The sequence below is a fragment of the Plasmodium gonderi genome (genome assembly GCF_002157705.1).
Source record: "Plasmodium gonderi DNA, contig: Chr13, whole genome shotgun sequence".
In the NCBI taxonomy this organism is placed as follows: Eukaryota; Apicomplexa; class Aconoidasida; order Haemosporida; family Plasmodiidae; genus Plasmodium; species Plasmodium gonderi.
In genome coordinates, this window is record NW_021628938.1 from 227,012 (window position 1) to 239,400 (window position 12,389).

A 12,389-nucleotide genomic window follows, 5' to 3' on the forward strand; every position below is an offset into this window, starting at 1 on the left:
ATTCTAATAATTTTTTCTATGCATTTATTCATTTTCTTTTTAATTGTTTCCCCTTTTGTCTGTTTCAATTTTTTATATTTTCATGTTTTAATTAGTAAAATAATTTTTCTTTGTTAAATTTAAAATATCAAATGTAACACTTTTCATTCTAAACATATCATACGTTTCTTATATATATATTAGAAATGGAAACATGCAGAATAAGACTGTGCAATTCTCCCTGCATTTCCTTAATTCACTTAGTATCTAACTTAACTTCATATATAAGGTCTTCACTTATTCTGATATGCAATTTGTATTCTTTTTCCTTTCGAACTCGTATTCTTTGCTTTTTTACCACCCCGAGGTGGATACTGTGATTTTTTTCCATTATAATTGTGATATATTTTATTTTTCACCCCTGTTTTACTTCTTACCCATGCGCCAACTGGAGTAAACTAAAATACAAACGAAAAAAATATATTATGTATATTACATATAATTTATATATTAACATTAATTTTGACAAATTCAAATTAGAAAAAAAAAGGGGAATTCTTTGTTTTCACATTTTTTTGTACTTTATAATAAACAAAAAAAACGAAAAAAAATCCTAACATTAAAATGATTAAAACTCCTACGCGAAATGGCATAGTTTTTAATAAAATATAAAAGTAATCTGAAGTATTAAAATGAGATGCTTCATTTCCATCTTTGTTGTGTGATCCTGCATTTGGTGAATCATATCCCCCTTCTGTATTTTCATATGATGTTTCAAAGACACTTCTTGCTTGTTCCATGTTAGGATTAGGATTTAATTTATATTTTCCTTCATCACGTAATTCTCTTAAGCGTTTACACAGTCCATAAGTATCATTGTATGGGTAGTTTCTACAATCCAATGTTTCATTATCATGTATTTTCCATTTAATTCCATCATTACTTAATACTAAATACGGTGTTTTACCATCTGCTTCTTTTAAATTTTTATAATTTTCTTCATCGATATTTTGTAAACCTGAAGTGACATCATGTTTTTGTTTCCCTCCTTCTGAACTTTGTCCTCTGATTGTTTCCCCTCCTGATGCATTACTTAATGTTGTATGCAGATCTAACGCTTTCATGTCAATAGCTTTACTTTCATCTTTATCATCAGTATATTCCATAGTTGCCGGGACTAACTCACATAATATAGGCTTCCCCTCATACCTATTTTTGCATTTAAGATAATAAAAAGTTATTATTTTTTTATTGGAAGATTCAGTAGAATCCATTTTTCCTTTTTCACATTGTGACCCTTGAATTTTTTCGCATTCTAAATGTGAAAGTAATTTTTTTGGATCATACTCATCTTGACGTTTAAAATAATTTGGGCAATCACTATCCCAATAATCAACATCATGTAAACATTGTTCATTATATCTACCACACAAGTCTATAATGTAATTTAGATAATCCTTCCATTCCTGCTTATTGCTAGATTCATTACTTAAATTTTTCTTAATGATATCATAATTACTGAAATAATCATTTAAGAATTTCTGATCATTCATTCTTTTAACATAGTTCCAATTTAAGTTTTTAAAATCATATTCACAACCATTATCATTTGTCGCATTAATAACACATTCCTGAACTTTTGAAAACATACTAAGCTCAGATGCATTGCATAATTCTTCACTGGTGCAAAAAAAATTTAAAATTGCATTATTTATCCAATATTTATAATGTAAACAACTAAAAATACGCGCTTCACTATAATGTATACCAGACAAAATTTTTAAACCATTTGCAATTTTTTTGCATAATGTATATTTTTTATTATTTTGTGATTCCTGGGTTTGTTCAAATTTTTTGCAGCATTCAATCGCATTATTGGAGGTGTCTTTGTTAAATTTGTTATAAATTTCATGAGTGCGCGAGCCTTTGAGAAATATTTCCTGATAATGAAGCAGTAAAAATCGATTAAATGGATAATTAAATCTTATTAAAAAATGTATTTCTTTCTTATTTTGTACATTAAGAATACTATATTTTTATATTGAACTTTTAGTAATAATATTATTGAATAATGAAAATATGTACCCATTTTTCCTTGTCCGAAGTTGTCATCATAAGGTTAGATATATAAATTAAATAATAAATATGATCGAAAATTGCATGTCAGTATAAAAAAAAATAACATATCCTCTTAAAATAACATGAACTTGTTTATATTAATTTATATATATATAAAGATATACATGGCGAAAATCAATTATTTAATTATGTTTTAGAAGTAAATGTACCTAGTTCTATTAATAATATGTAAAATAAATATATTCATAAAAAATGAAAAAATAATGTTTATTTGTACATTCCTCATCAGGAAATGTGAATTATGTAAATTCAAATTTATATAATTTTTGAATTTATAAGCATTATATATATAGTGTAGTTAACGGCACACATCAATAAAAGAAAATAATTTATTTTTTGATAAAACACAAACATCATATGATGCTTTAATATTTATGATATAATCCAATTCAATATTTGTCTTATAACTCATATGATAATTAAGACAAAAAGAATTATCCTTCATTTTCATTCCTTAATAATAAGCTTATCGATTTAATATGTAATTGAGTATCAATTTTTCACTTATTTCATAAAGTATTTGATGTAGTAATGATTTATTATTAACAAATTTTTTAAAAGAAACTTGAATTAACAAAATAAAATTTTTTTAAATGTTATCTTTATTTAAAAAGCATATATACATTAAAATTATATATACCAATTATTTTTAATCCATTTCAGTTATTCTATAAAAAATATATGTGTTGTGCCTAAATTGCAAAACATATCTACATACATAATAATATATTAAAAATATGTATTAAAACTGCGCTGAATTTATGTTATGTGTTACGTGAGCGTAAAAGATAAATGGTGAAAATATTTCTTTACAAAATTTGAACTATAAACGCATAAAAATGTAGTATAAGTATAAAAACATCATAATTTTTCACATTTTATGCACTTCGTTGTATTCATATAAATATATTTATCATAGTAAACGAAAATTAATTCCATATAAACATGTTACATGTTATTACATGTGTTTTTTGGAGTCTTGTTTTGTATATACCACGTTTTAATGTATTAAGCCGAAAATGAAGAGAGTAAATATAAAAGAGTTGCATAGTGAGAAAATAGAATGTTAAGGTAGATGAATACTTGGAAATACATATATATGTTTTGAATGTGGTACAATTAAAAGAATTAACCAAAAATATATCATTTAGATAAGTCGTAATATATTAATTTCTTTCATTCGAACACTTATGCATCATGTAATCTGAATGCACAAATTTTATTTTTCATATGCATCCTTCCTAATTTATTGAATTTAGCTTACATATCTTATTTTTTACTGGTATCTTTTTTTCTTTTTTTTAAAAAATGAAAAACTACGCTTCCTATTTATCTAATTGATTAAACTTGTATCTCTTGTCAAAATAAAGGAACAATTGATAAAGAAATTTAATGTGCCACAAAGTTTGCTAATTAACATATATATAATATTCTATTTCATGGCCTTTGTGAGCTAATATAATATTTATTAAATATGATACACCCTAGTAAGAAAAAAACTCTTAGTAGTCCCATTAAATGATATTCAAAGAAATATTTTACCTCTATTAAATCAAGAAAGCGGGTATTTTAGTATCATTATTTAGCAAAAATGTATTTATAAACATAATAGCTACTACTCAGATCACACTTTCTTAGTTTACATTTCCTTTTTTCTATTACACTTAAGTGTAACTGTTACTTTTTATAATAATTTTTTAAAACCATAAAAAATCAGCTGACACGAATACGTTAAAAATATATTTTAATGAAACAAGCTCACATAAATTTTATTTACTATTTATTACTTAATAACTCCCCAAACTTAAATAAAAAAAAAAGATAACATAAGTAAATACTGATGTAGTGAAATGTTAAATGTAAGCAATAATCAAATATCCCAAAAAATACTACATAAAAAGTTTTCAATTTCTTGAATATGCTAAAAACATAATTGAAAAAATGTTTTTACATATAATATACCTACATCTATGGTTAAACGTATAGCCTAAGATACTTTTTATAAAAAGTAAAAAAATAAAACTGAACTATCTACATATCCTTTTTACGTATATAATTAATTGTGGTGCATAAAATTGCTTCAATTTTTCCTTTAAAATATAACTGCGGAAATTTGTTAAGTGTATAAAAATAACCACCAAAAAAAAGTGTAAGAAATTGTTATCGCAGTTTCGTTTATCCATAAATTATATTTTATTATGCCAATATTAATGTTAACTACGATGAGAGTAGTATCATCTTTTTCTTTTACTCATCAAAATAATTACCTACTACCTCATATACATGATAAAGTAATCATTAAATCGCATAATTAAATAATAAAATATGATAATACAAACTGTGTAAAACGAAAAAATTGCAAATGTAATGGATAAAATTAATAGTTCGAAAATTTTAATTTTCAACAAATTTTAAAAATTATACCAACCCTAGATAACCTCATTCACTATGTTATAATCATCTAAGTGCGCTAGAAATAAAAATATCAATTATGACTATCATATATTAATAATAACGTTTTAGTGATATTTTCGCATTATATCGTCAAACTTGTAGAATATATTTTAATAAAATATTTAATTATACCCTTATTGGAGTTATCTCTCATTCGTATGCAATTTGAGTAATAGAGAAAACATTTAAAATAGAAAAAGGAAATAATTTTAGAAGAAATAAAATCGAAAAAAGAATATATATACATACATTGGAATTCCAATTAACATTATGATAACTATAGCATGTTTCATTTAGTAAGCATGCGCAGGGGAAATACTTTTGTGTTACAAAATGTATAGCAGCAAAATTTTATGCTTAAATTTATTAAAAAATTTAGCTAGAAATATCACAAAATATATCAATAAAAATGAAAAGTAAAATTAGTCTTTGAACCCTAAAAATGGGAATACGATGAACAAAATAGTAATGCCACATTTAATGCTAATTATTTCGTAATCCTATAATTTTTTTATATGGAGAAATTACTTCTACAATTTTAAATATATAAATAATACGAATTCGAATACAAGTGCAATCTTAGATGAAAATCATATAGTACTTTAATGAAAAGGGTAAATTAGTAAAAAAAGTTGTGCAAAAGGACAATAATTCTGAAGCAAAGAAATAAAAATAAAAAAATTAGTAATTTACTAGTCTTTTTTATACACGAAAATATAAAAAAAAAAAAAAAAAAGGCTTTGTTGGAAAATTCCATACATATTAATTAAATTTTTATGCACAAATTTGTAAAATCATGCATGTCTAAAAAAAAAAAAAAAAATCCATTGCTAAACTTTTTAATGGAAACTAAGTATATATAAAAATGTTTTTTACTCTTCATCACTAATTTTTAATTCATTAAAAAAAGTTCTCTAAAATAATGAATATTTTTCACGCGTGCCTCCTTCGCTCATAGTTACCTTCTTCTGTAGTGCTCCTAAATATATTGATTTAATTTCCTTTTAGCAACCATTACATTCATAGTGTATCTGATTTGTAAATTTCTTTCTCATTTCATATTTTTTCATTATAATTTTCATTTTTTACATTTATGTATAATAATTACATATCATATAATCATATTTACTATGATATATTATCAAAATAGGACTTAAAATAAACGTCCTAAATAATTTAAATAAGTTTATTTTAAACTAAAAATTAATATTCAGTTTTTACATATTTTATATTAAACTATAATAAATGTTACTTTCATTTTTCCCTATATTTCGTTTAACTCTTAAGAAGATAATGCACTTTTTTAATAGGAAAAATATTTGCATAATATAACTTCTCATTTAAATAGAGATATGGAGCTTAATCTAGGTATAACATACACTAGTTAAAATATTTTCATTAAGAAATATTAATATGTAACATGCTTCAAATTTTTTATGTTTCGCTATATTATTTAATTATCGTTGTATTTGTAAGTAACAATTTTTTTTATACCATAATAAAAATGTAGGTTATTATTCTTTACATCTAGAATAGTTTACAATTTAGAAAAGACAGAATAATGTATTCAATTAAAATACATCGTTCTGACAATTTTTTTTTAAGTATTACATCTTCCTTAGTTTTTTGTTCTCCTAATGTTTCCTTTGCGTTTGTTTGTACCCATATATGTATTATGAAAACTGCTTATATGTAACATCCCTAAAACATGTGAATATTAATAATCCTTTTAATAATTTTTAGATGATAAACGCCATTTAACCAATATTTTCAAATGAATTGTCATTATATGACCCATACTCATATGTCCTTTTTTCATTTATTTTCTCTATATATGCATATAAATCGCGCCTTATACCGTTATATGTATTGCATATAAATTTACAAATAAAAATAATTTGTAATGTTATTGCTCTTCTTAATAGTCACGCTTGTAGGCATGTTTCATCTGCTCAATTCTATGGTAATTATACGAATTGGGGAACAGTTTCTTTAAAAGAAAGTTTTCTAAATAAACTTTGAAAGTTCAATGACCAAAGGGATTCTTGCTAAATATAACATTTTCATGCATAATAATTTGAGGAAATACTTCATGAAAGCTTCATATATCATTCTTTTTTCTTTTACCATAATTTTTTCAATGAAATAAACCATCATCTCCTTCTATTACCATATCTAACAAAAAAAAAAAAAAAAAGTTTTCTCAGTATCTTTCTCATCCATATATATAATCCTCTTTAATCTAATATTTGTCATTTGGAAAAATGTGAACATTTGAATAGAAGATAATTGGTTATCGCATAAATCTCATAATATTTGTCTTTTAAAAAAGGAATAAAAATCTAGTAGATTTAAATTGTATTATTCATATCGCATGTATAAAGTCGTTCCAAATTAAATAAAGACAATTTTAACACGCAACCATGTATATGTATGTATACATGTATATAAATTAACAATGCTTTATTTTGAATCAGGAACTTAAGACCCCCTTAATAAACAAATTCAAATTCACATAGGGCAGAAGTGTAATTATAAAACGTTAATAAATTTTCCTTTGATTAACCGTTTAATACAATTGATTTGCATACACTTATTTATTTTAATAACAGGAACAACATTTCATAAGATTCTCATTTGTGCTAAATAAATCCCTACTGCGTATTCTAAGAAATGAAAAAAATAAACATTTTTACGTCCATATACGCATTTCTTTCCTTGTAACTCTTTATTGATAAAGTGTTCATCCATTTAAAACATATTTTTACAAATTTTCGACAAATAAAAAAAATAAATTATTAAATCAGATGGAAAAAAAATATATCGATGGGATTTTATAACAGCCTTTATATGTAATTTTGTATATAGGCTTTATGATAGATACTTTTGTAAACACACCCAAGAACAACAGTTAGATGTTTTTCTCATAATATGATGAGAAACAAAATTAAAGATTCCACAAAAAATAGGGAAAAAATTTGCTGCAAAACATAAATTTACATTAAAGACAAACAATGGAATATATAAAACAGAAATTCACAGGATAAAATGATATACGATAATTATAGAATGTAAAAATGTGTTGAATAAATAAAAAAAAAGTGTAATAAAATGATTTTCTAGAGGAAAAGAAATATACATAAATTAAAAAAAAAAAAAAAAAAACATAATAATATTATTGGGAAAATAACCAGTTTAAATTTGTTTACTCTCATATAGTACGACGTTCTTCAAAATGAGAAACGTGAACAAGCATATGAAAAATAAGTGAATGAATGTTTCATCGATCTTGATTTGCTTGTTTAATATAGGATGCTAAATAAAATGCAGGATTTTGTGAAGAGACGTGAAATGATATCTATGTGTATGAAAGGGGAGAAATAAAGAACTGTTTCATCAGGAAAGTAAATTTGTTAAAAAAAAAAATAATATTATTTCATTTTGGAACATTCTTGATACATTAAAACCTTCTTTTTTTTTTTTTAATAACTATGAGTAATTGTATGACCATTATCTCTTTTAATATACTTTTACTTCCATGGTATCTTTAACAAATTAGCCCCTTAATCACATGACACTCTACTCAAATATAATGAAATATGTAATGCTTAAAAATTAATTTGAAAAATGAAAAAATTTTAACTATATGAACTTTTTCTTAAATATTCATATATAATTTATTTCAAGAAAAAAAAATGTGAAAAGGACAAAATATTTAACGATATTCCTTTGTTTTTTGTTGATATGGGGGAAATGGTATAATATAGTACAAACTTGTATACGCGTGAAATACGTCCAAGAAATGCGTATAAACTCGTATGATTAACTTTTTATATGTAGAATAAAAAAGTGTACCTTTTCTTCTTTATATAATAATTAACTTTTCCATCTTATATTCTAAAAAGAAAACATAAATAAACGAAGGTTTTTCATTATATTTTTTATAATTTTAAAAATTTACAATGTAATATTGTTATTTTACTACTTATTCACAAAATAGAAATACATATATTTCAAAATATACCTTTTAATTTTTTTTGTTCTTTCTGCAAGCACATTATTAATATAATAATTGTAAAGCTATCCATCAGTACTACTCTTTAATTTTTAAAACTATTTAAAAAATGATATTTTTTGCAGTAGTTATTTATTAACTGCTATGATTGTGTATACGCACAAAACAAATATAAAGGAACGTACATATATCAATGTTATTTTCTTTAAAAATTATATTCATGTCATTATCATAAAAAGTTTGTAAAATGATGGAACTAACATTACATAAAGAAGATGAACTCCTTTAATTTTTAGATTAAATCTAAGAAGTATGGCAAAAAAAAAATATTGCCAACACAAATCATTTATCCATTTTATAGGTTCATTAAATTCTTTGTTTATTTTTTCCTATTTTATATGTTTCCCTTACGAACAAATTAAACATTTCTCCAAAAATATTTTAACAAATAATTTAATGAGCATAATCAAAGGTAGCAACTGAACGAATTTTAAAACTTGTGTCTTTTCGTAGAGTACTAATATAATAAATAAGCTATTTCAACGAAATATATGTGTATAATGGTTTTTTCTTAATGTGTATCCATTGCTTACAATTTATGGAACTGAATGATAATAGACATGTTTTAAAACTCGTATTTTTCGTTGTTCAGATAAATGAACGACTTCTTATAATTAATGTTTATTTAAAAAAAAAAAAAAAGGAAAAACACGAAAAAAACGTGAAAAAAAGATACTACAAATAAAAATATACATGTATATAAAAACAATTGGGCTGATTTATGGATATATTATGAGAACTTGTGGCATCATTTAATATGAACATGGATAGGCTATTGCAAGCACATCCTACATTATTGTGTTAAGAAAATATATGATACATGACACTTTATTTACATCAAAAATGGGTTTAAAATATTTATACTTTAAATATGTTTTCCAGTGATTCAATTCTTCTGGACTTTTCAAATTGTTTTTTTGTAATGGAAGCAACGTGTTAAATACTTTTCCTGAGTCAATTGCTATTTCCATAAGTCGTAAAAAAAATAAAATATTTTTTTATGAACATAAAACGATTGGATGTGTCAGAAAATGATGAAATTAATTCCTTTTATTTTTATGCATACGTATAAATACATTAGAAATTTTTTGAATTCGACTGATTTTCCCTATATTTAAAAATATTTTGTTCTGAACAATTCTTTCAAATGCGAAGATACCACAAAAAAAAAAAGGAAAATTAAATATATACATTTTTTTTTTTTTTTCTTTCATATATTGATTTCGTTTATTGGTTTTTCCTTTTTTCATACAATTTTTTGTTCCTCTTCTTCGAGCATTTTTTGGGCAAAATTTAAACAGTTTTTTCAAGCACATATTTTGGCCCCTTTTTTTCGTCATTTTGCCACATATACTTCATGCAGTTGTATATTTTTCCGCATATTTTAGCATTCCTCTTAAAATTAAATAAACTATTCACTATCCTCTCCTTTTTTGAAGTGTAAACATGTTGAAACATTTTATATATGAAATTGCATGTGATCTGGTTGTCGTTTGGCCCCACAAGAGGTCAAATTTTTATCACAACAATCCGTTTTGTAGAATCAACATAATTTTACACCACTAAATACATGCACATTTTAAAACAATTTAAAACAAAAAAAAAAAAATAAATAAATAAATAAATAAATAAAAAATAAAAAATTATAAACTCCATTTCATAATTATCTTAATAAGATATATTTAATTGCAAATATTTAATTTGTTAAGCTAAAAAAATTATTTATTCAATAAATAACCAAATTACAAATAAATTTACCAAAGTGCCGTTGTACAGAGAAATAATTCCTTAAACATATAAATGATTATCTCAACTCAGGCAAAATGAAGACTGTAAACATTTTAAGCATTTTTATTTTATTATTATTCTCATTTATAATACTTCCTCACTCCAAAGTTTACGCCTCCATACCAATTGATAAATTAGATTTTGATACACTTAAAAGAAATGAGAGCATACGCGCTAAAACAAGAAGAGACGCCTTGATTTTATTATCTGTTTTATGTGGAAGTGCTCTTATATCCTTTGCAACTCTTTGGGGAATCAGACTTCATCGTACATATAAATATGATCAGATGATGCAACATCAGGATGCAGAAAAGTTTTACAGAATGAGAAAATCGAATATGGATTTTGAAAATGAAGCCTTTGAGAAGCAAGGAGATACACCCTGAATTTCAGCTGCAAGCCAGTAACCACACATTTAGGAAGTAATTTTTTTTCAGCTATACAATTAAGTCTAATTAAAATTGTTAAATTCATTCAATCGTTCGATTATTTTGTACGTAAATATTAATAATTGCATTTATATATACGTGGAATTTTTTTTTTTATGATTTTGTATCATATAGTACTTAACATAGAATATTTCGTGCGTAGTATGTAACTTTTTTTTATTTTTTTAATTTTTTATCACATTTTTTCCTTGCATAAAAAAGACAGTGTATAGATAACTTTTCTATTGCTTGTGAATATCTTTATTTTTATGATAAGTATAATGGCACACGAATTTTCTAATTATACTATTTTCACCTGAACGGGCTAATCCATTATGAGCCATTTTTAAGAACACATTTGTAGTATGTAACAAGTTTCATTGATTAAACCTTACACCGCACACATGTACACATACACATTCATACATATATAGTGCTATCGTAATAGGTTTATTCATGAATAATATTAGTAACCACAACTTTTAAAGAAAGCAGGAAAGTGAAAGAATAAGTATATGAATAATTATACATTTTTACAACTGAACACAATTCTATAGCCCTCAATAGCATTAATACAAGAGTGCAGCCATTCCCATTCATTAATTCATTTCTATAGGGATAAGAAAATAGATAATCATACTGAGAATGGGAAATATGGAACTGCCTTCCCCAATAGCATTTTTTTTTTTTTTTCCATTACTTCTTTATTTTTCAAAAATTAAACATTTTAGTATGCATTTTGGGGGTGAAGGCGAACAAAATTAATCCCACATTTTACGAACTTTTATTTTAAGAGTCTCATTTCATTTTTGTTAAAATTTTTACAATGTTAATTTTTCATAACGTATGTATTTTTAATTAAAAAATTTACTTATTTTTTTAACAAGCTGCACAGAATAAATAAAAAATAAGTGAATAAATGAGTGAATAAATAAATTAGTACATGAATTAGAAAATGAATTAGCAAACGAATAGATAAAACTGTAAAAAATTAAAATTGCGGTCGAACGGAAAAAAGACATTAAATGAAAAATACGTACGCTTCGGTATAAATATAAAATGGTATTGACACACAGCATTAGCAAATATTCATGCACAATTAGCATTATAGGGGGAAATTTAAACGAGTTTCAAATTAAAACAAAAATTTTGTAAATATTCATTTTAATTTGCTAAAAATTCATACACAGTGCTGCAAAAATACGTGGTGAATTATTGTGCAAAAAAGATTTTCCTGATTCTTCACACAGCAGTTCTCACAGACAGATGTAATAACTAGTATAAAAATAAAGCCACAATTTCGTTTGTGTAAAATATCTGTAATTCATTTTGATACCATATATTAATAATCAAAATGAACAATAAATTTAAGAATAATACACACTTTCTCACATATTAATTCTATGTAATGGGGTAAAATCCCTTTTGCTATAAAAAGGTTGCGGTAAGTAACAAATATATATACATGTATATTCACATGCACAGGACATTTCTTTTGTTATACTTGTTTACATTTTGTTATATTT

The 12,389-nt window shown here is 24.1% G+C and overlaps 2 protein-coding genes across 2 annotated transcripts; one reads left to right on the forward strand and one right to left on the reverse strand.

Annotated features, from left to right (window-relative positions):
• Window positions 1–272: 272 nt before the first annotated feature.
• Window positions 273–2,094, reverse strand: PGO_130190 (variable surface protein; the record flags this gene model as incomplete). The annotated part of the gene is made up of 3 exons (XM_028689535.1): window positions 273–437; window positions 561–1,985; window positions 2,065–2,094. 3 exons carry the CDS (start codon window positions 2,092–2,094, stop codon window positions 273–275), a joined length of 1,620 nt encoding a protein of 539 aa, XP_028545336.1.
• Window positions 2,095–10,470: 8,376 nt separating this feature from the next.
• On the forward strand, window positions 10,471–10,821 carry PGO_130200 (liver stage associated protein 1; the record flags this gene model as incomplete). The annotated part of the gene is made up of 1 exon (XM_028689536.1): window positions 10,471–10,821. The coding sequence occupies one exon, from the start codon at window positions 10,471–10,473 to the stop codon at window positions 10,819–10,821; it is 351 nt and encodes a 116-aa protein (XP_028545337.1).
• Window positions 10,822–12,389: the final 1,568 nt, after the last annotated feature.